General features: G+C 39.9%; 1 protein-coding gene across 1 annotated transcript in view; it reads right to left on the bottom strand.

The window, feature by feature from the left end:
- Nucleotides 1-13,358: 13,358 nt before the first annotated feature.
- LOC137616493 (UPAR/Ly6 domain-containing protein crok-like) overlaps nucleotides 13,359-25,783 on the bottom strand; it is a 37,525-nt gene continuing 25,100 nt past the window's right edge. The window contains exons 2-3 of the mRNA XM_068346305.1: nucleotides 19,775-19,930; nucleotides 13,359-14,710 (exon numbers count right to left, since the gene is read on the bottom strand). Of these exons, the coding sequence (XP_068202406.1) occupies nucleotides 14,505-14,710; nucleotides 19,775-19,930 (362 nt within the window). The 3' untranslated portion in view covers nucleotides 13,359-14,504. The remainder of the gene's footprint in view (nucleotides 14,711-19,774; nucleotides 19,931-25,783) is intronic.

Consider the following 25,783-nt stretch of genomic DNA (forward strand, 5'->3'; position numbering starts at 1 on the left):
GGACAACAAGAAGCTGCCGAAATATGTGTCCCCATATGTGGACCCCGCGGCAGAAGCAATAGATGCGATGTCCCTCGATTGGAACAGATGGTCCAGGATCTACCTGTTTCCCCCTCACAATCTGATGTTGAGGGTCCTCAACAAACTGAGATCCTTCAAGGGAGTAGCAGCAATAGTGGCCCACAAGTGGCCGAACAGTGTATGGTTCCCTCTGGCTCTGGAACTACGACTGAAGTTCCTACCGCTCCCGGACCCAGTTCTGTCCCAGCAAGTCCAGAAGTCGACTGTCTTCGCTTCATTACAGAAGACCCGAACCCTGCAGCTCATGATTTTCTCTCCCTAGCGGTAAAGAAACGGTTCGGAATCTCGAAAGATAGTATCGACTTCCTGGAAGAATACAAGTGTAAGTCTACTAGGAGGCAGTACGAATCTGCATGGAAGAAATGGGTAGCCTTTGTCAAAGATAAGAACCCGCACGAGATCTCTACGGAGTTCTGCCTATCCTTCTTCATTCACCTCCACGGACAGGGGCTGGCGGCGAACACAATTTCTACATGTAAGTCAGCTCTAACAAGACCCATTCTATATGCCTTCCAGGTAGACCTCGCTAACGAAATGTTTAATAAGATCCCAAAGGCCTGTGCTAGGCTTAGACCATCAGCTCCTCCAAAGCCTATTTCATGGTCATTAGACAAAGTCCTTCATTTTGCCTCATTACTAGATAATGAGGAATGTGCGTTGAAGGACCTGACTCAAAAAGTGATCTTCCTTTTTGCCCTTGCTTCTGGGGCCAGAGTTAGTGAGATTGTGGCCCTCTCGAGAGAGGAGGGCCGAGTTCAGTTCCTGGATGGGGGAGAACTGAACCTGTTTCCGGACCCTACGTTTCTCGCTAAGAACGAGTTGCCCACCAACAGGTGGGGTCCCTGGAGAATCTGCCCTCTGAAAGAAGATGCATCTCTATGTCCCGTAGAATGCCTTAAGGTCTATCTTCGTAGAACTTCAGACTTCCATGGGGGCCAACTATTCAGAGGAGAAACATCGGGCTCGAATTTATCTTTAAATCAACTTAGGGCGAAAATTACATATTTTATTCGCAGAGCGGATCCTGACAGTTCACCCGCAGGTCATGATCCGAGGAAAGTTGCTTCATCTTTAAACTTCTTTAATTTTATGGATTTTGAACACCTTCGTTCATACACTGGCTGGAAGTCTTCCAGGGTATTCTTTCGCCACTATGCTAAGCAAGTGGAGCAGCTAAAGAGGTCTGTGGTAGCAGTTGGTTGCGTCGTTAACCCTGCTGTTTAACTCTGCGAGGAACAGCGGAATCATTTGGGACTTGGATTCTTGGGTGAATAGTTAGTTATATATGTTGATATAACTGGTAGTGTAGGCTCTCAGAGCCCACAGTGACTGTTCCAACGTGATGGTGATGGTAACATAAGTACAGACAGGGTGCCAAGCGTTTGCCAACGCTATTGTCAGCAAAGTAGTAACATGGACGTTAAGTTTGATACCGGGGTATGTGTAAGTGACACATATGTTTTCTTTCAGATAATCATTCATCCATGCACTACAGTACTTGTGAAAATTGTTGGTCATCCACCTAGCATATGTACATATTTATGGTGACCATATCTATTTATTGTTTCTCAATAAACTTGTTCTCGGGAACCTTGCGTCTCCTTCACCTATATTTTTTGATTTCATATTGTTTTTTGAGCATTTAGCCTATGTATATTAATCGGGGATATCTATAATAGCCTATTCCTTAATGCAAAGCCTGGATTATACTGGTTTATACTTTCCTTAGCAATAAGGACTCCACCCCTTTCTGAGGACGGTGGTAGTAGCAAGTTTAATCCTACGCAGATATAACCTTTTGTCTATTTTTACTTCGACCAGGGTGCTGGTCGGGACTTTTTCTTTTGGATACGGTAGTCCCGTAAGACTTCGCTTCATATAGAGTGAGACCACTATATGGTACTGGCTAGCGAGTGATTCATACATAGGTATATGTACTCTTCGTTCGTTTCTAGAGTCTAGTAGGACTCCTCCCTGTAGGGGGCAGGAAGCACTCTCATGGCTTATGATTAGTGAAAAGATGTATAACGGTAACATCTTAGGTCTGTCAGTCGAGTTGACTAAGAAACATTCTTGAGGAGTACGGCACGTATTGAGAATCCACAGATACAGTAATGCTCTGGTATACTTCCATCAGGACGACATGGCTTGAGCCCAAAAAACGGATTTTGAGCGAAGCGAAAAATCTATTTTTGGGTAAGATAGCCATGTCGTCCTGATGGACCCGCCCTGCTCCTTTTCAAAATAAATATGAGTGAAAAGGATAGTAGGACCCCTCCCTACATACAGTATCTGTAGCACCTCGTGTATCGCTACAAGGAATACAGATGGCGCCGTGAGCGGCGCAGGGCACGCTTTCGAAACGGGGAGGAGGGATGCCTTATGAACGGCTCCCCCCTTTCTTATCGTTTTCGTTTTCTTGCCATTTTACCCCTACGAAGTGTTAACTCTATTCGGGGTATAGATTGCTATGAGGCGTGTCAAGAATACGTCCACTGATATTTACGATATCCCTAAGGTCTTTTTTAGGGATACTCGCTCCAGGAGTTAGAATTCTGGGTACCTGAAGGTAAATTCTCTGGGAATATCGCTGTAGTTGTAATATACCCTAGGAAGCTGCCTTTAAGGAACTTCCATCAGGACGACATGGCTATCTTACCCAAAAATAGATTTTTCGCTTCGCTCAAAATCCGTTTTTTGGGCTCAAGCCATGGCGTCCTGATGGAAGGTTCCTTTTTGGTAGCTTCCTTGGGTATATAACTACTAAATATTCCCAGAGAATTTAACCACAGGTTATCACAGAATTCTAACTTCTGGAGCGAGTATCCTAAAGGTTTCCCTTTAAGACATCGTATATCAACAGGGGACGCATGTATTAACGCGCCACATAGCTATCTACACCCTACATAGAGTTAACACTTCGAAGTGTAGGGGCGGAGAATAGCTGGGGAGTCGTTCCACAGCTAATCTCGTTCGTGTCTACTTTTGGTACTCGAGACGTAAACAAACGGGCGCCATTGTTAAATGACGTCACGTCCGTCCTCATCCTTCGTTTAGTAGCTTGCCTTACTAGCCGGATTTTTCCTTGTGCGTACTTATCGACTTGCATCTTAGCTATGTCTCTACCCTCGGCCTCGCCTTCTTCTGGAAAGTTGAATACAAGGTTCCAGTATTGTTTAAATAAGCTCTGACCGTAAAGTAACTTTTACTTTTCGAGATATTTGATGTTTTGTGGCAGAGCTGTGCCTTGACCGGACCGGCCATTTTATGGCGTCGCTGTCGTTTTGCATGCTTTATTTAGATAGCCTCAACAGCGTTTTCCGGCCTCATTAACTAATCGATACTATTAGTTATTTAGTCTTCATAGCTAGGAACTTTTATATCGTGTTTTGACGCTTTATTATCGGTCATCAATTGACCCCATACCAGTTGGCTAGTCTAGCCCCTAGGCCAGAGCGCCTATATCAGTGTTCATGCATGATATTTATCAGTGATCCTAGGTTATTTTATGAAGATAGTGGCATTATTTTACAATACTATTGACTGTGATGCAAGTGTTTTCGCCTTCAGGGACCATATAGGGGATAGGTTAGTTAGTGTGCCTTTCTAACCTAACCTACAAGTAGGACCCCTATATGCTTCCTTCATCCCCTGCCCTAGGGCATTCCGTCTGTGCAGCCTCGCTCCCCCTACCACGTAAAGGGATCAGGCTCTTATCAGAGTACATATCGCTTCTCTGTCTCCCCCTAAGGGAATGATCCCCCCTTAAGGTGGCGTCCGAGAATGAGGAACGGCTAGTCCGTCCTCTATTGCTGGGGCTAGGTCTCCGACCTTCCCTACAATAGCGATACGTCTTCCATCCTTCCTAGTTCAGGGTGTAACCTCCCTGCTCTAGGTTAGGTTTTGGGGGAGTTAGCTCTGTACCTTGCTGAAACGATACCCATGCACCGTTTTCAGACAGGCTGCCTTACCTTAGGCTAGGGAGTGTCCTCCCTTCCTTGGTGGCCGCTTTGGTACAGATCCTCCTCCACAGAAGACCCTTCTCTTCTCCCCTCCCTACCTATCTCTTGTATGGCCTAGCCTATACTTAGGTTAGTCTATACCCATCTGTCCCCTGTCCTACAACTCCTCCTTAGGGTGGAGTGATAGGGCTACCTTGAGCTCCTGTGTGCAGTCCGCTCTGGTACATATAACCTTCATAGTGTCCTATGGGGTTAGCCACTGGATGCGTTCTGTCTGCAGGGGTTCTCCCCCCCTCTTGGGTGTTCCCTAGCCCTCCCTTGGGCTACCTTAGCTCCCGGTCCTCTGCGGCCCCTGCTTCTGGGTGATAGGGCTAGCCTCTATCATGGGTACACCCACTCAGGTGGGATGTCTTGGGGTCCGCGGCCGGACCCCTACATCCCTCCTTCTGTCTCTTTCACTATCCTGGTGCCGGTCCCTTGCCGCCTCCACTGTCGGTGATACCCACCTCCTACCTTGGTGACTTATCCCTTGCCCTCTGAGCCGCCAGTCCTCCGTGTGCCGGGGGACTGCCGCCTGCCGCCGGCGCCCAGCCGATGGCCTTCCCTCTTTCCTCATAGCTTCAGTCGTCCGTCCACCGGCCGGGCCCCGGAGTGCCGGCGTCCGCTGCCGGCAGTCCGGTTCTGCTATAACCATCCTTGTCCCTGTCACCAAGCCGGCAACCTCCGGCTGCCGGAGCCGCCGCTCCCCGCCGGCGTGTCGCCGCTGTGCCGGCGGCCGCCACCCTGGTATTACTCTTGACTTCTATATTGTCTTCCCAAATGCCAGAAACTCTGCTGGAGCGGCCTCCGGCGTGCCGGCGGTCTGCCGGAGCCTTCCGGAGGCGTCAAGGCGACTTGCACCCCCTTCTACTAGCTATCATCTGATGTTGATAGCCCTACATCGCAACCAGATGGCTTGATTACGTAAATGGATAGGTATTATCTTGCCGTTCTATTAGTAACCATGCTGTCTTCTTGCATATCACAGATTTCCAGCATGCTGTGTGTATCTCAGCACGGCTGGTTGCCGGAAACCGTTACCCTATGGGATCTTCTACGTTCCCAATTCTAGAGTCTGAGTGGCCTCAGTCCTAGCTTTATACCCTTGACAATTCCCAATAGAATTCCCACTGCCTTACGGGCATTCCATGTCGAATTCTGTCTTGTGCCTTCGGTCACAACAAATTGTCTATGGATAAAGGTCACGGTAACCAGCCGGGCGGGTTACACAGAGTATGTATCTATCTCCTTCTTTTCCGCCCATTCTCTGTTCATCACACTTAATGTTAAGTTAAAAATTAATCAATTAATATTTAACTTTAGTTTAAGAGTCATCCTTATGACTCCCCCATACTCATGTTCTCTTTCTCTTACAGGAGGAGCAACAGAAGTGCGACCACGGCTTCTGTGCAGTGAAGCGCCCGCACTTTTATGGACACACGGCGTGTAGGACCCACGCCCCTTGTGCCAACAAGAAAGGGGATCTGAAGTTCTGGGACCCGCAGAACTGTACGGTCTGCCAGGATCGCCTGGTCGACGCGTTCAATAACCCTCCTTCAGCGGAGGTTAGGGACGCTTCTCGAGAGAAGCTACACAAATGGGTACGTGGCTTCCAGAAGAACGCCACTGGACCGTACCTTGCCACTGAAGACATGAGGGCCTTACTGTTCCCAAAGGCATCCCCAGATTCTGTGGTCCCCAAGGATCAGATCCCCACCGTTCAGATATCGGTGGAACCCGATGTCGTCATGGCCCAGTCCATGCACGAGTGTCACCTGGATGCCGACAACCCGGAGCGCATGTCGGAGATTTCGGAGACCACGGAGAGGAACCTCATGGCCCAAGACATGGACGATGAAGAGGACCAAGTGGAATACACCGAGTCGGAGCAGGAGGTCGCTCCGCCTTCCACCCCCGCCCCTACTCCTACACCGACGGAAGTGTCTCTCCCGTCTACCTCCGCTACCCCGGACCCCATCCCATCCGCCCAGGAGATGTTCCGTATGATCGAAGCGCTTATGGACAAGAAGCTTCAAGTGACACACGAGTACATCAGGTCCATGGGAGGTTCTAAAGAGCCGAAAAAGATTTCGGTTAAGGACCTCCCGATATGCTCGCACGCCAACCCCTGGAGGTATGCCGAGCATATGCCCATCGCAACGGGCAGGATCTTCATCAGCGAGAAGGTCGGCTCGATTGCCCTGGAAGAAGTGGAGTTCTTCCCCAGTTTTGAGGCTTATCCGGACTGTTACGTCCGGCTTCGATCCGAACCTGCCTCTAAAGAGGAGACCGAACCTAAGGAGGTGATAGTTTTCGATCTCCCGAAGGCCCAGGCTATGTTGGCCAACGCTGTTAAAAGTAGGGGCTTTACCTGCTCAAAGCTTCCGGCGCTGAGCAAGAAGCACCCTACCTACGTCGCACCCGATGATGCGGTCCTCCCCTTTACGGAAAAGGCCTTCGCTGCGTGTCACAAGGCAGTGGAAGAAGGGAAGCCTTGCCCTGCACTGGAGGAGTGCAGACTCTTCTCCATGGTGACTCCCCCCGATGCTCGACACTGGAAGGATATCCAGCATACCTTCGTAGTGGGAAAACTAGAACCTGACGTGGCTGGACGTCAGTTTAATGAAGACCTCCCGAAACTTAACGACCATCTCCTTCGTCGGGAACAAGATACGAAGGAAAGGCTCGCAGCATCCATGTCCCTCCAAGTACAGCTTGACGTCATGGCTGGCGACACCAGAGTCCCCGACCACTACATGGTACTCGCTAAATCGCATATGGCGACTCTGGTAAAGGACCTGTACAGTTTCATGAAGGCTCGGAGAGCCTGTCGTGAATTCGTGTTCTCAAGTGCCACAGTGAGACACGAACCCCGGAGGCTGATTTCCTCCAACATCTGGGGTAAGCACCTCTTTCCCTCCGATCTTGTGAAAGAGATCACCGACAAGGCCGCCACCGAGAATAGGAACCTTCTCAACAAGTGGGGCATGTCAAAGAAGAGGAAATCCTCTCAGGACGATGGCCCTCAACCTAAGAGGAAATCCTCCAAGTCAAGACCCCAGCAACGTCAACAGAGACGGCAGTTTCCGGGACCCGCTACTCCCCAAGTGGCTGCTCAGCCACAGCAGACCTTTCAGCTGGTCACCCAACCGGTTTTGTCCCAGTCACCGGTTTTCACCCCTGCCTTTGAGCAACAGACTACTACCTTTCGTCCCAAAGGTAGAGGCTCAAGCAGAGGTGCAGGCAGAGACGCATCTCGCCGTCCCTCCAGAGGCAGAGGAGGAAGGGGAGCTAGCGGCCGAGGCAGTAAACCCTCGGGACACCAGAAGCAATGAAGTGCTTCCGGTGGGAGGAAGACTCCGCCAATTCCAGGATCGTTGGACCTTCGATCCCTGGGCACACAGCATCGTCAAGAAGGGTCTAGGCTGGAGTTAGACTCAACCACCCCCAACCTTCCATTAATTCTTCCAACAATCAACCCCCCTTCTGGAAGAATATGTCCTAGATCTCTTGAACAAGAAGGTGATAAGGAGGGTAAAGTCAACCAGGTTCCAAGGGAGACTGTTTTGCGTTCCCAAGAAGGACTCCGACAAGCTCAGAGTCATTCTAGACTTATCCCCCCTCAACAAGTTCATAGCGAACAACAAGTTCAAGATGCTGACTCTCCAACAGATAAGGACCCTTCTGCCTCGAGGTTCTTACACGGTCTCCATAGACCTGGCGGATGCCTACTGGCACGTTCCAATGAACCACCACGCTTCCTCCTACCTAGGATTTCGACTCCAAAGGAAAAGCTACGCCTTTAGGGCCATGCCCTTCGGCCTCAACGTGGCCCCTCGGATCTTCACAAAGCTGGCGGACGCCATAGTACAACAGCTCCGCCTCCAAGACGTCCAGGTGATGGCCTACCTCGACGACTGGCTAGTCTGGGCTCCATCGCCCGAGGATTGTTTAAGATCCTGCAGCAAAGTCACCCAGTTCCTAGAACACCTGGGATTCAAGATAAACGCGAAGAAATCTCGCCTCTCTCCAGCTCAGAAGTTCCAATGGTTAGGAATCCAGTGGAACCTTCAGTCACACCGCCTTTCCATCCCCCAGAAGAAAAGGAAGGAAATAGCAGGGTCTGTCAAGCGACTGCTGAAATCCAAACGGATCTCAAGACGTCAGCAGGAACGAGTTCTAGGCTCTCTACAGTTCGCCTCAGTGACAAACCCAGTGCTTCGTGCACAGCTAAAGGATGCAGCGGGAGTCTGGAGACGTTCTGCATCTATCGCTCGAAGAGACCTCAAGAGACGGCTCCCAAACAGACTTCGGCTTCTCCTCAAGCCGTGGTCAGAAGCAACGGCCCTGAAAAGGTCCATCCCTCTTCAACATCCACCTCCATCACTCAACATCCACACGGACGCTTCGCTGGAGGGTTGGGGAGGTCACTCCCACCAAAAACAGGCTCAAGGCACATGGTCTCCCCTATTCAAGACGTTTCACATCAACATCTTGGAGGCCATGGCGGTCCTTCTAACACTGAAGAAACTCTCCCCGCCGCCCTCGATCCATATTCGTCTAATCCTAGACAACTCGGTGGTAGTTCGATGTCTCAATTGCCAAGGCTCAAGATCGCCCCAGATAAATCAGGTGCTTCTGACAATCTTCCGTCTGGCAGAGAAGAAGAAGTGGCACCTGTCTGCAGTTCACCTACAAGGATTCCGCAACGTGACGGCGGACGCTCTATCCCGGACAAGCCCGATAGAGTCGGAATGGTCTCTAGACGCAAGATCATTCTCCTTCATCTCTCACCAAGTCCCAGAACTTCAGATCGATCTCTTCGCAACGAACGACAACAATCAACTTCCTCGATATGTGGCCCCGTACGAGGACCCCAAGGCAGAGGCAGTGGACGCCATGTCACTGGACTGGAACAGATGGTCCAAGATCTACCTGTTCCCTCCCACCAACCTACTGCTGAAAGTCCTCTCCAAGCTGAGAACCTTCAAAGGGACAGCGGCCCTAGTGGCTCCCAAGTGGCCCCGGAGCAATTGGTACCCCCTGGTCCTGGAGCTGCAGCCCACGCTGATCCCTCTCCCGGGCCCAGTTCTCTCCCGGGCCCAGTTCTCTCCCAGCAAGTACAGAAGTCGACTGTCTTCGCTTCATCATCGAAAATCAAGGACCTTCATCTCATGATTTTCTCTCCCTAGCCGCGAAGAAAAGGTTTGGGATCTCGAAGAAAAGTCTAGACTTCCTCGAGGAATACAAGACCGAATCCACAAGACGGCAATACGAATCATCCTGGAGAAAATGGGTCTCATTCGTCAAGGCAAAAAATCCTACGGAAATCACCATCGAATTTTGCATGTCCTTCTTTATTCACCTTCATGGACAGGGCTTGGCAGCCAACACGATTTCTACTTGCAAATCGGCCTTGACTAGACCACTGATGTATGCCTTCCAGATTGATCTGTCCAGCGACATCTTCAATAAACTGCCGAAAGCATGCGCTCGTCTACGCCCAGCACCCCCACCGAAACCGATCTCCTGGTCTTTGGACAAGGTGCTCCATTTCGCCTCCAACTTGGATAATGATTCATGCCCTCTCAAGGATCTGACTCAGAAAGTCATATTTCTTTTTGCTCTTGCTTCAGGAGCCCGAGTCAGCGAAATAGTGGCATTATCAAGAGAAGAGGGTCATATCCTGTTTACTGACTCAGGAGACCTTACCCTCTTCCCGGATCCGACGTTTCTCGCCAAAAACGAATTACCCACCAAAAGATGGGGCCCTTGGAGAATATGCCCCCTGAAAGAAGATGCCTCTCTATGCCCAGTAGAGAGCCTCAAGGTCTATCTTCGCAGAACTTCGGACTTTGGTGGAGGCCAACTCTTCAAAGGAGAAACATCGGGCAGCGACCTGTCACTGAAACAACTAAGAGCGAAAATCACCTACTTCATTCGCAGAGCGGATCCTGACAGTACACCCGCCGGTCACGATCCTAGAAAAGTTGCATCGTCTCTGAATTTCTTTCAGAGTATGGATTTCGAAAGCCTTAAGAGTTTCACAGGCTGGAAATCCTCGCGTGTTTTCTTCAAACATTATGCGAAACAAGTGCACGAAGTCAAACATTTTGTGGTAGCCGCAGGTAGTGTTATGAAACCTGCACCTAACTCTGCATAGAACAGTGAGTTACTTGGGACTCTAACTCTTCGGGTGCCTATGTTGACCCTCGAGTGATACGTAGTGATTTCAAAAACACTTAGTGCTTTTCATATAACTGTTCTTATCCCAGGTGAAATGTCATAGTCGTCACACGAGTGCCGCATGCCTAGAGCATGATGTGTTTTACTTTTAAAGACTGACGTTCCTCGTGAACGAGTGCCTACTAATAAATTTGAAATTCTCTTTCAGATTCAAGAGCACGTCTTTCATTACTATGTACATTATAATTTGTTGTAAATTACTTTTACATATATTGCATTTCATTAATATACTCTGCAATTGTGAAATAAAATTTCTATTTTATTACTTGTGCGTCTCAATCCGCTCCTACTTATACTATGAAATACACGTCTGTCATAGTTTTATTATCCCCTTCCTCTTATGGTTGATGAAGATTACTAAGGTTTCAACCCTTATTATATATTCACCTGTGCAATGTAATATTCCTACACGAATACTTACTTACTTCATACCTTAGAGACCAGACAATTCTCCATTAACATACAGTGCCTAACCACCACTTGTCTACCCTTGAGAATGTTCCTATATGAATGCCAACCATTCAGTCTTGTCTCCAAGTTCTTCAGGTTCTTCTAGCAAGGTGAGTAGCCCTTCGATGACCACTTTGATCTCGGCATGGCCCGTGGGGACTTCACTTCCAGTGGGGCAGGAAGTTCTCTTCCCTACGGTTCTTCTATTTAAGATTACTATGCTACCCTGTTCAAAGCCCTCGGCACTTACTCAAATAGGGGAAAATCTACCACGATACATTGATTCTCTGGTATTCTTCCATCAGGACGCCAGGGCTTGAGCCCAAAAAACGGATTTTGAGCGAAGCGAAAAATCTATTTTTGGGTGAGATAGCCATGGCGTCCTGATGGACCCTCCCTGCTACTTCGTCCAGTTTTTCAGGTCCCACCCTGCTCTGCTGTATCATGGCGATCGGCAAGCAACTGGCTTCAGGATGAGGACGGACGTGACGTCATTTAACAATGGCGCCCGTTTGTTTACGTCTCGAGTACCAAAAGTAACCACGAACGAGATTAGCTGTGGAACGGCTCCCCAGCTATTCTCCGCCCCTACACTTCGAAGTGTTAACTCTATGTAGGGTGTAGATAGCTATGTGGCGCGTTAATACATGTGTCCCCTGTTGATATACGATGTCTTAAAGGGAAACCTTTAGGATACTCGCTCCAGAAGTTAGAATTCTGTGATAACCTGTGGTTAAATTCTCTGGGAATATTTAGTAGTTATATACCCAAGGAAGCTACCAAAAAGGAACCTTCCATCAGGACGCCATGGCTATCTCACCCAAAAATAGATTTTTCGCTTCGCTCAAAATCTGTTTTCTGCTCTACCATTTTATGCCTCTGTATTCACAGCTGAATTGTTAGCCCGGTGGCTATTTCTTGTGGCTTTATGCATCAATAGTATTATTTTTTTGTAATTCTGTGGAAGTCTGTGATATGTCTGTTAAGCTTGTGATTTTAGATAAGAATTTCTTCAACTTTTACATTCTTAATTTTTTTTTCTTTTTTGGGTCATGCTTCCTTGGTCATCTTTCCTTTGCATCTTATGATTCATTGAAATGTTAATTGATTTTATCTGATATTGTAAAATCTGGTAGTTATTGCAAACCATATTCCTAACAAAAATCCAATGCCATACTCAAGAATCATTAAATCCAGTTTCATCTTTAAAATGTTATATATTTCATACAATGTCTTTGAACTATTGGCACCCATTACGATTTACACTTTTATTCTTGGAAAACTAACTGCCAGTTTCAGAAAAAAAATGGGTTAGTATTTGTAGTTGGTTCGAAATTTTTTTTTTTTTTTTTAAGGAAACTTTTAAGAATTCTTCAAAGGAATTTTCTTGTTAGGAAGGAGTTAGTTATATTTTGTGTATCGTACAGTATATGAATGAAAACAATTCCTTTTTTTTTTTCATTACCCCTGTGATTTTACTCTTTGCACAGGCTGAATTAACTCGAAATAAAAAAGGGATTTTGACGAAGGAAAAATCTATTTCTGGGGAGAGACCTGTGACGCCATGTGAAAAGGGGTCCTTCTTTACACTTTTCTAATATAAATCTTCCAAATATACTAGAGAAAGATAAAAGCATGGAATGCAGAGGTTACAACCCTCGCGCGAACACCTTGTTGGTGTTGTGTATTAAACAAGGGCGTGTGTAAACCACTATTCACAGGCTGGCTTCCATTTAGATAATCCCTTCATCAAAGGGGAGGGCCGTGACAGGCCCTAGAGAATACAGTTGGACTACTCCACCGACACCCACTACTCGCGCTCTCCAGGTCATCCTTCTGTTTTGGACTTGCCCGCTAAGTCGTTTTTTATTTTGTTAGGTGTGTTTCGCAAGTGACTGCCGTTAATTCAACATGACTGACGTTGCTACTTCACCTTTACCCATGTTAAGTACCATAGTTTGTTTTGACAGTTTTTTTCAGTACCGGGCATTTGTTCTCGTTCCAGTAATGTGGATTTTAATTTTGGAAGAGGATTGGCCGTCCTCGGTATCGGCAGCCATTTTGGTTTTGTTCGATTCGGTAGTTTTTCAAGTTAATATTGCCCTTCTGGTACTCTGTCATCTAGGTTATATCACTTACGTTTTATGACCATTAGTATTATCATTATTTATTATTGTTTTTTACTATGGTATTTATTTGCTAGCAAGTCCAATTTGGACGAAGAATATCGAAATAAAAATCTGGCCTTAGCTGGGAATTGCAGCAGACACTTGCATACTCTTTCAGGGCTTCAATTTGTGAATTGTTAGTGGATTACAGCAAAATTTATTCAAGCTTTTGCCATGAAACTTTTTGTGCTGCTTCTGCACACTAGAGGAAAATTAGATAACAGGTAGGTTAATTCATTTTATGACACTTTCTTGCTTTTGAATTGGCTTTGAATTTAATTCCTTTTTTATTTACTAACAGCCAAATTAACCTTCTGTTTTAGGGAAGTTTTAAGGGCATGAACAATTTCTCAGACTAATACTTTCATATCCTTTATTAAGAATAATTTATGGGGAATTCAGTCGTGATATGTATATTTTTAAATTTATTAACCACCATGTACAACCTATAAATCTGTGTAAAATATTCACATTTACATAACTGAATGATTGTCTTTTAAACATTAAACAGCTCAACAACAACTTTTATGTATAGTAAACCATTAAAGGCCCAGCATCAATATTTTAACAGTTACTGCCATCTCACTGAGTGTAAGAGCACTTTTAACTAAGCTGTCATAATTTACAGAACTGTATGCAGTATGTACAGTGAACAATTTTTTAATAAAATCTCTAGTACGGTACATTATTTTCTGCTGTTGACTATTCATAATCTATAATGTTCTGAATTTTTAGATACAGTTTACATGTGCATCTATTACATACTGTAATATTTACAAGGTGCACTTTTATACAAAAGAAAAATATCTTATGGGACGTGATTAACAATTTCAGAAAATGTTCTAGAGTAATTCTGTAGGGTTCTATGAGAGAGAAGATATTTACTTTATTAGAAACATCAGTGTTAGAAAAGAAAGGAAAAAACTAAAAGAAAAGGCTTGAAACTAGGTAATATTGCAGTTACAATGGGAAAAAGAAAAAAAAGTTGGAATGAGAACTCAGGGGTCATAGAGTTAAAGTAATCCACGAGGAATGGTAGTCTTGAGAGGGACAACTGCTCTTGCTGTATATTATGCAAGTTTCTTATAGGAAGAAAATGTCTAATTTCTAATTATAAACTACATTTTCTACTCGACAAAATTAAATCAATAAAAGCCCTAAAACTTTTAAGCATTACTGTAAACTATTATTTTGATTTACTCTGAATTTTACTAAGAAATTACGCTACAAATTTATGTGTTACAGATTTAGTAATAGAGGAGAGGGTATATTGTACTGATCTACCTCAATGCAAAAATGTATAATCTATATTTTAGCAACAAAGTATTTGCCATCTTTACAGGAAAGCATTTCAACACTAGTTAAATGTTGAATCTCCCTTTAAAGGTAGGCATTTATAGTAATCTTGAAGCAGGTGGCACTGATAACCGTGATTATCTCTAGTCTAATAGGAGATAAATGCTACTTATATTTTCTCCTAAGACTAATCATGATCACAGTTCTAACAGTGTTATATCTACTACATATGACATTCATTGTGAAATACAATACAGTAGCTTTACAAGAATCTAGCAACGATGGGGACTGCGACGGCAAACATCGTAGCTACTGAGGTTGAGAGAGAAGGAGCATTGTTGCAGAGATCATTTTCACACTGGCAAGTGTCCATAACGTAGTCTTCAGAACGCTTCTGGTAACAGTCATAACCTTCACGCCTCATGTAGCCACAGTCACGTTGTACTCTGTACTCGCTGGAGTTTTTTACTGTGGGTAAAGATATCAGTTAGAATGGGATATTGGTAGATGTCATTCCAATTTACCTTTCTTTTAATATTTAAATATTGCATCACAAAATGTAATTATTGACCTAGAATTTTATTAAAAAAACAGGAAGGTCTTATTTTTAGTTGTATCAAATGTTAGTAACCTCATACCATTTGCAAGATGTGATTGTCGGCTTATGAAATTCTAGGTGGTGTAATGGTAATAGAATAAAGATACTGTATTCATTATTTTTATAGGGGCTTTTTAAATATTGCATTACCATAATTTTCCTATTAAGCCCCCATATAAGGCTAAATTTTTTATTATAAGGTATAAAACATTCGAGTTTATAACAAACCAACCCCTTTTTCTAAGTAAAATATTCAATTTGAATTAATTTTGGAAATTTTGTATCTTGATTTTTTAATATATAATACATTAAGAATATTATAAAATTGATTTCATTAGAAGATTAGATTTAATATTATTACAGAAATAATCAATTGTAGGAATTATAAACAAAAGCTCCTGCAATATGCATGTACTTTATATAGATAACAACAAGAAGGGTTCATGCATAAGCAACAAAGGTAACAGTAAAGAACCTTCCACCATGAAAAGCAAAACCTCATTATTAAGGGTCTAGACATTAAGGAATAGACATGAACTGTTTCCATCATCAAAATCTATGGCACCTTCTTTTGGAATTTTGTGCTTATCATGTTTAATGTAGTATTTAATATGTTGATAATTCATTATTTTCAACAAGATCACTAAGTCACATTTCTAGTAGACTTGTCTAAATGATTTGTTCTTAAATAATGTGGAAATTGTAATTAGGAAAAAGTGAATACACAACTTTGTCAGATGTAAAGAGACCAGAGTGGAAAGAATGCTTAGAGGCTGTAGGTGGGGCAACTGGTATTCAAAGGAATACAGCAAAGAACATTGAGTGATGTATACAGTGCCTTCTGGTCCCATCTTTAGTGGATGAAACACTGTAAATGCGATTTCTTATGGACAATTCTCTGTAGGGCATTACAGTACTAATGGGTCTTTACACCAAACCTTCTGCTCCTAACAGCTCACACGTTCTAGCCTTTTATTTTCTCTACAGTATATGCCCTTCCTTCATCTTGCTTACTAACCGCTTAATCCTCTTACAAAACTGCTATCAGCCTCATTTCTTACAAATTTTTTAAAAGTGGGCAATGATGTCACATGGCAATCAATGTACTTATGTTGACATTTTGTAGTGTAACTAGCAAAGGAATAAAGATAGAAAGAAACTAAAAATTGCAATAAATCTTCTATATAGCTATATGAATGGCTCTGATCATCAGAGGGTTGATATTACTCCATAGAGCAACTATAACCCCCACAGTCTTGGTGTTGGGCCATACGGCCCCAGATCCCATGAATTTGATTAATGGATGATTGTTAAAGCTGAAAGAATTACCTTGAACACTAAAGTTAATCATAGTTATAGAAATATACCATTGTTCATTGTATGTGCACATATTCTCCCCATTATGAAAGCAATGCCTGTACAAGACGCTACAGGATGTGTACAGCAATACTAAAATAACCAAAAGAAAGTACCATGTAACAACTGTATGTGAACTGCACTTGTTTTTTTAAACAATAATGCATTTATTACATTTTTCCCACAGGCTATAAATATCAGTTTGCAAATCTTTTATAATTATTTGGGTTTCAAGTCAGTAAATATCTTAAATTTTTAGTGCTTGTTCAGACACAGCTAGATAGCTGAATCATTTAGCTCATTTCTGAGCTTAAATTCTTAAGAGCCATTCTTGAAACAAGATTATAAGAATCTTCGTGAAATCCCCTAGGACAAAGACAGTGTACAGCAGGTAATGCTTCACAATTGACAAATTTTTTTTCTCAGGAAATAACATCAAAATGCTGTACTGGACGTGCAGTACAATGCTTTATCAACTATAAGTGCATCATTGCTAATACTGGAAAGAGTATTTTAAAACTACTGTTGATCAGGAAGTTCTCAGGTATCAAACTTTTATGAGTCTAAGGAGTGAATGATAACAATTTACACAACGTAAACCCTACTATTTAGGATTGTGCATTAAACCCAAGGACAAAATACTTTATTGAACTACAGATGTCTACGGTAAATTATATCCCATCAATGATATTCCAGTATAATATACCTTACTAAGAAAACAAAGACTAATAGATTAAAAGACATGCTTCAAGATTGAATAACACCTCACAAATTTAGAAATACTATACAGTATTTACAGATCGTACAGTAGATAACATCGAGAATTCTAGTAACTGTAGAATATAAACAGCTTTTCCCCTTCTAAGGAAACTAGCTTTAGGGGGATGAATACAATAATCAAATATACAGTACTACATTCAAGAATGGCTCTATATAACGGTAGCCAAACAACTCCCACGAAATAACCAGTCATTAGTTTCCTTGTAAATTATGCAACATTTAGTATACTTATCCTTCGCTGTATCGTCACTCACCTCGCTCAACTGAAAGAAAAAATGTACATTCAGGAACAAATGATACATTAAATAGCAGGGCACACACAGAGAAGTGGTGATAAGCCGTGCACAAAATAAAAAACAGCTTGTTTACTGCACAAAGCATTGTTAAATTATATACACTGTACTGTACATGTACAGTATTATAAACTAGGCACAGATTAACTGTAGTAATATACAGTACATTACTGCACATTACCAATGCATGAAATTAAAAGCCATAAAAAATAAATAGAAGGAAAAACACTAAAGAATACTCAACTATATCAGCAAATAAGAAAACTTTATATAGAAATTATTCTCTTTTGTATTTATGTTAGAATTTGGCACATAACAATGGCACTTGTTGCCCAGTATTCATGTGTAAATCTTTATGTAACAGATTTGATAGAATTTATTATTTGATCTTCATTAGATTATTGGAACTTTATATTAGTATTATATCTTTAAATTAGAATCAGGAGGGTCAAGAAAATTATATACAAACTACCATATACAGTAAATGAAAAGATGAGAATAGGGTTGCTTCAGAGACAATGAACTACAAAGCTCATATTCTTTTTATGTAGATAAATGCATATAATGTACATATATTGTTTTCTGTTATTTAGATATATGCATTATGCATAATCATATGTATTGAAATTTTCTTGATGATGTTAACGACATTTTTATAAAAATTTTCATTGTAGAATAAGGTGGACCGGAATGTCATAAATATATAAAGGTCAAAGTTGTCATATCTTGTAGGGTGCTACTTTGAAAGCATAGTAAGGGTTGTGACAGAATCAAATCTTATTTATTTATATCTCTGGCCACTTCAGTTGCTATTTTTAAAGTGAAATGTCTTAGACTTAAACATTGCAATTTTAAGTTAGGCTTAAGTGGTATAATTAATGTTATCAAGAGTGACATTGCATGAAAGGGAATCAATGAGCAATCAGTTTAAAGACCAATGATAAACAGCTAATCCAATAAAGGTAGTCAGTTCAATAACTGAATTGGAATTGAGCTCAGACATTATTTTTATTAAACATTTTGACCTCTGAAGCCTTGCAAACTAGTTAGTTCTGAATATAGTTGAGTATTCATATCGTGAATTAATATATGGAAGCACTTTTAGCTAAAACAGAAAAATAAATCTATCACAATAAAGGCTATTCTGAAAATAAAAATCAAGTTGCAGTACACTTGAAGAACTGATGCAGCTAAGTAGTCTACAAAAAAAAAAAGAAAAAAAAAAGGAAGGGTCTTGACAATTTAGAAACTATTATTACTATATAGAACCTATGTGAGATGGACTTTTCTTGGTAAATGGAGATAAATTTCTCGCACCCAAAAAAAGCATGTTCAAGATCTGAATGTTATGTAGACCCTTCCTATTCTATAATACTATTGATCAACTTAAGGTAGAGTAAACCATTTTAGTGAGCAAATAAAACTTAAATTAATATGCTGCTATAACCTATACTAGATTTGTGATCATCAATGCTTGAAGCATCAATTTCTCTAATTGGCTACTGTACCATGCTAGTAGGCAATAGTGCCACTTTACTGTTGAGTAGCAGATGGCGATATAGTCTCGTAAATCTCACCTTCTTTGTGGCAATTAATCTAAATTTTCAATCTTCTATCTCACAGCCATTTTTATTGAGTAATTAATCTAACTCTGCTTTTGATCTTCCACATGGAACAAAAAACTAAACTTTTCTTGTCCACCCAGAGTCATAAAGGTATGTGTGCTTTTGAAGTTCTTAGCAATTTTGCAAATTAATTTTTATGATCTTTCTTCTCTTATGTTAATGGAACCTCATTCTCTTACCGAGTGGAACAATAATTCTTGATAGAACATAGTCTTTGTTGAATACTTAAGTGCAAAATTTTTAAATTAAAAAAAAATGTTGTCTGCTAAAATTAGAAAAGGTGGTTATGACTATTTTATTTTTCACTTGATTACTGGATGTGAATTAAAAATTATCATATTTTGATTACTGGTATGAAGTTATTAACAACAATATTATTGTGGTATGTTAATAATTTTGAGTAGTTACTTATCATGAATGATTACTTTTTAATAAATGTAAGATAGATGAGTAGTAATCATGTGTTGCATTGAATTATTAAATCCATATCCAATAATTGATTCAAACAGTAAATTGAAAATGAAAAATAGTTCTAATGTTAAGACTCGTAGTATGCATGTCTTTATCTTAAGCATACTTTAATGAAAGATTTCAAAGTATTGGTAGAGTAGATGATAACATTTTGTTGATGACCAACTGAATGAAGTACAGTATTGATTTTAGCAGACAACAATTTTTTTTGCTTAAATATTTTGCACTTCAGTATTAAGTACAGTATTCAACAAAGACGATGTGTGCACTGATGGTTTCCCAAACAATAAGAGAATTGAAGGATTTTTTTTTATTTACTCCACAACCTTTAGACATGAGTGACATTTGCTGTATATTGTAGGTAGTCAAGCATTTGATGTAATTCCCCACGGGGGTCAGAAATACTCACTTGCATACTTGACTTTGCGACAGAATGGGGTCACTCCGTCTTTCTCATCACAATCGACTATGAAGGCTTGTTGCAGAGCTGGTGAATCAGAGTTGAAAAGATCGTTGCAGGCAGAGTCTGTTTGAGAATTGCAGGTGAAGCATTTCAGGGCAGTAACTGAAATAGAAAAAAAAATGAGAACATGCTTTTCGTGTGCTTTTTTGAAGACAAAAATAAATTGTGATAACATTGGATGTAAAATAGTCAGTATTTTCATTGCATTTATCCATTTGATTCTTCTTGATACTAAATTGAGAGGGTGTGTGTGAAATTATTGCAATGAATGTAGACTATTTTTATATTCATGTGATGTTCTTTACCTAATGTGTCTATTACAGCATATGGACAGTGAACTTTAAATGTTTGTAAATCAAAGATGATTGAAAATATCAGATGTGTTGATTAAATCTTCATGTGGTGATCCATTGTTAATCTGCTCAACTGTTGCTACATAAACCTTCTTTATGTGGCACGGGAAATATGCTATGCGTTGTTGAAATTTAAATCCTAAATAGAGAACCAATTTTGTTGTAAATTAGACAAAATCTTCAACTCAGCAGTGAAACAAGAGACTTGGCACTGAATGTTTCTAGAAAACATCATCAAGATTTTGTCATTTCCTTGGTTTAAATTTCTTTATTAGTCATGACTAATTTTCAAACATGGAAAGTTTGAATTAATATTATATAAAGTACGTAAAATGGTAGACAAAACGTAACATTCAGCGAGTTGTATGTAACCTGGTTCAGTGGAAAAGATTTTTAACCAAACACTAAAATAGAAAATTGTATTTTACTTCAATAGGTTCAAATTATATTTTATTCATCTTCAGTAAGTTCAAATAATATTTTACAACTAGTATTGCTGAAGATTGAGATGAAAAATTTAAGATATTTTTTCTTGCTGTAGACTACATTACATGATCATGATTTGAAATGTATAAATTTATGTTTGAGCTTTTAATTTTTTTGGCAGTTCGTATACTGTATCTAAAAAAAAAAAAAGCAATTTATTAAGATGCATGGTGGAAACAAAACCTCCAGCCTATTCATAATTTTTTTCCTTGTTATAACAGAATGTCTGCAGTAAAGTGGATGAACTGAGGATGATCCAATTTTTTTAACGTTTTGTAGAAAGCTTCAAATGAAGACATCTATAAAATCAATGATGGTAACACTCGGTAAGTACAGTAAAAACACATTTTCAGTTAATTTCCTTCTTACCATGCAATTGTTTGATTCTGGCAGTAAAGAATTCAAAGTCCATGGTTTTATTTTGAACATGCTGATATAAATATCTTTTTATCGTTATTGTATGAAAGGTATAATTTAATGTTGTTACTATTCTTAAAGTATTTTATCTTAGTTGTTCATTACCGTTCTTGTAGTTTATTTATTTCCTTAATTCCTTTCCCCACTGGACGATTTTTCCCTGTTGTGGATACCTTGGGATTATAGCATCTGGCTTTTCCAACTAGAGTTACCCTATAGCCTAGCTAATAATAATAATAATAAATCAGTATATACAATTCGTATAAGAAAATGTTTCCGCTCATTTTTTACTGACTAAATAGACAAGGAAGCAGTATACCTAAGATTTTAGTTCAGTTAACAGTTGAGTTTATCAGTTAAAAGCCCCATTATACAGCAATTCACATGTTATAATAATACTAATAATACGGTGCGATATCAAAATCATTTGTAGATTCCTGTCATTATTGATGAGGCAGGAAAGCAATTTAATGAAAACTTTATCAGCTTGTTGGATGAGTGAACGAATGAATATGTTGGGAGTTCAGTCATTTCACAGAGATATTGATATTAGCATTTTGTTAGAGAGTAAATGGCGAACGAATTACTGTAGCAAATAAATTGCTAGTGTACATTTATGAAATGCAGGGTATAATAGATTGCAAATAAGTCTCTGGAAAATTGTCTCGTTTTATAAATAATTTCGGGTCGCCTATGGGGTTGTCGCATGCCCTCTCACAGTTTTGTGTCGAGCTTCAATGGGAGGGGGAGGGGTGAACATAGGCACGCTTATTTACATTATTCTAAAGGTTATTTTTTTTGTCCTGACATACCTGTAAAGGCTGTATGCATTGCATGACCTACTGTATAAGGTTTGTTTGCCGTATACATCCTTGAGTATTTTGACTATCATATGGCATAATCCATGTTGTCAAAATCCACGGTATCATAAGATTTCATGAATAAGAAAGTCTTCAACTTCTTAAAAGCCTTTTGGAACTTATTATACAATCTTGGGGCCTATTATTTGAAACCTCTAGAACCCACAGTAGAAGTGCATCATGGCTCCAATAACTTGGGAGACCATCAATAACAAATTTCGTGTCGACTCGATTTATATGTTGCACGATGTGTAGCAATTCACTTAAATATTTGAACGTCCAGTTCTGATAACATATGACTCAATGCATTTATTCTAGCTTTAATAAGCACACTGTAATTCAGTCAGTACGGGGTAATCCTTTCTAGGTTTGGGACACCTTTTATCAATTTATTACCTCTGTTTATGTTGTGTATCGGTTTAAGTTGTATTTTGTGTAGGTTGTAACAGATAGAGCTAATCTATCCTGATAATAACACAGTTAACCACAAGTTTATCCATAATTTCTTTACAAAAGCAATGTTTCTGTGATATCCGGCGATTCTTATTACATTATTAATTTGAACACTGATAGACAAATTACTGTCCATTAATTCGAGTAGATCACAAACTCAAATAGATATAGGGACCAAGTTTTCATTGTATCAAGGGGTTTTTTATATTTTATCTATTACCACCATATACTCTTTTATTTTTTATTTAGTTTTATTTGTTTAATTGTCATACATTCCCTTACACTAGTAAAAATGGTGTTTAAATTATCAGCTTCATCACCAATGCCATTTATGGAGAAGCAAAAATGTGTATCATCCCTCCATGTTTCTATAATACTTTTGATACACCAATAGTATAGTTACTCATATTTACTACTGCTTTGTCTCCTGTATTCTTTTGTTCACATATTCTTTCGCATTCAGTTTTATCTTTAATAAGCATAAGGTTTAATCCAACCAAATATTACACACAATATATATATATATATATATATATATATATATATATATATATATATATATATATATATATATATATATATATATATGAATTATGCACGCTATTGTAAATATTTTTACTAAAAAAATCAGGCTAACTATATAATAATAATATAATTAATTAATTAATATTATTATTATTATTATGGGATGGGGTGATGTATTATAAAATAAACCCCTCCTTAACAAGAACGTGTTATAGGGCCAAGTCAATAGTAGCAAAGAAACAGTTGCCAGGTCGATTGAAGAACGAGTGACCTATGTGCCGCTGTAGCGCACCAAGAAGTCGTTGATACCAAGGACAGTAAAGGAAATTTTCGAAACTGCCGATTCATCTCAGAGAAATATTAACTTTCCTAACAGTTTTCATAAAAATATATAATTTAGTTGTAATTGATGTGTTTAATGAGCAATGTAGTATCTCATGCTTTGATTAAATGACGATTTCAAAGGTTTATTAACCTGTATGCGATACTGGCAACTCGAGAATCTGGAGGGAGAGAGACTTTCACCCGCGCGAGAGAGAAGCCGGCTGATTCCATTCGATGACGAAATCTATCTCCTTTAACCGCAGCCAAGGGGTGTATTTGGGCAATGGTTGTAGCCATATATGTGTTTTTAGCATGAATTATGTATACGATTTAATGTATTGTATACTAAAATATGTTTTAGTTAATCAAAGCAATGTTGATTATAGCATTATTATTATATTTTTGTGTACTGTTGCTAACAAAGGCTTCTAGACTGCGTAGAACCAACGTTAAATAAATATAAGTTTGCTCGATCTTCCTGAATTTTTGTAAGAAAACGTAATTTTCTTTTTCCTTGATGTGATATCAAAACCTATCACGTTTTCCCAGGTAGAGCTGATTCTGCAAAGGCCGAAATGTGGTCCAAAGTGTCATAGCAATATATAGGGCGCAGTAGGTGATAGAATCGGAAGACAGTAACAATAAAGCTCTCCAAGTTAAGGTTGTGAGCGATAGTTATTCGATTATGTGGTTTTATACACTTCAGGTATCGATATTCTCGCTCTTGAGGCTTTATAAAATTCTTTGAAGTGCTTGGTCAAACGTTCTCTCTCTCTCTCTCTCTCTCTCTCTCTCTCTCTCTCTCTCTCTCTCTCTCTCTCTCTCTCTCTCTCTCTGTTTTAGAGCAATCTAAAATTGAAATTTATGATGATACCTAATCGTTTTATTAGACAAAAAACATGTCTTGTTTCCATAATTTTTAAGACTTGGTGTCTGGGATGCATTTGATTTTAAACATCTTATGTACTTTGTGTATATATATATATATATATATATATATATATATATATATATATATATATATATATATGTGTGTGTGTGTGTGTTTGTGTGTGTAATCGTTAAATGCTAAAGCTCTTGTGATTATGACAATTATTTTGATGGAACCTTGTTAACATTGCCTCAAAGATGAAAAAAAAGGTACAAGGTAATAGAAAGATGTTTGAAAAATCTTTTATGGCACAAATGTCCCAGTTAAAAAGAAACACGGAAAGACAAGTAACAAATAACTAATGTATGACTCCACATTTTTAAAGATTATTTTTCCTAATACATCTGATATGCAATCAGATATTTAAAAAGTCAAATTGCATAGTTATATTTTATGAATGTCAACGGAAATATTATACAATTTCGGCACATTGGACATGGTTTTCCTTTCTTTGTCAACTTCACACAGTTGTCAATTGATTCCGTCGCCATTTTGAACCTCTGAGAAAGTGTTTTAACCTTGAGATGTTGGAGATACAGTATGCGCCGGTAACTAACAACTACGGGGGAAGTGCTGTGGTTTATGGTTCAGTACACACAACTTATAATGACTAAAAATTTTACCCCTTGCAAGAATTCTTTCCAAATATTTTACGATAAGTTTTGGATGTTATGATGATGATCTTGAATGGTCTACATGAGTGATTATTATATTTTATGTTTCTTTTTGCCATGTAGTTTAAATACCGTACTTATAATATGAATGTCACATGCTTTCTGTCAAATTGCTATCCGTTGGTCATTATCTTGTGGCCGTGTGGGTTATAACTTTCATGTCGTAAGTGGTAAGCAGGACTCCTTTTTAAAGAATTCATGTACCTCATGCCTTGCGAAACTTGCTAGACCAGTTTCACAACTTAATTGTATTTTTGATGACGTAACAGTGTTATGTAATTTCGTTTCCAGGAACATTTTTATAAGATTTTCTAGAATCTGAGACGCCTTGAAAATCCCGACTGTGTAGTCTATCTGCTCTTGATTAGCGTAGGCTAGAGTACCTATTGTTTTATATGGTATTCGAGGCGTAGGCTACATGCAGTCATCTTGTAGGCCTGTCCCTCCTGCTTCCAGTAGATTTACTTATTGTATTTATTGAATGATTTATTATTGATATACCAATGATAATTGGCTTCAGAATTTAACTCCTTATTTTCCTAAAACATTATAAAACTAACTTGCATGTGCTTCTCTGCAACTTGGCCTTTTCTTCATGGTCCTATCACGGAATCTACAACATGCACGGGGTTTTGCAATCACACGAGCTGTAACTTGCTGTGCATCCCCACAGGAAATTGAGAAGTCTGCCCTTTGTAATGTATTTTTTCCTTCTCACGATTACTTTTCCGTTGAGAAGTGAATCTGCATCGCCTCAGGAATGAAGTTCAATTGGTCGCACGTTTTCTCTGTTGTGCCTTGAAAGAGTCGAATCCCAATTAAACTAAGCTGACTTCAACTGTATCTGTTGCATTAAAGAATGCTGACTCCTGTTGTATCGCAGGTTTGCATTACACTGTGCTGACCATGGTAGTCAATATCCATTGCACTTT

The sequence above is a fragment of the Palaemon carinicauda genome, chromosome 22 (assembly GCF_036898095.1).
Source record: "Palaemon carinicauda isolate YSFRI2023 chromosome 22, ASM3689809v2, whole genome shotgun sequence".
Classification (NCBI taxonomy): Eukaryota; Metazoa; Arthropoda; class Malacostraca; order Decapoda; family Palaemonidae; genus Palaemon; species Palaemon carinicauda.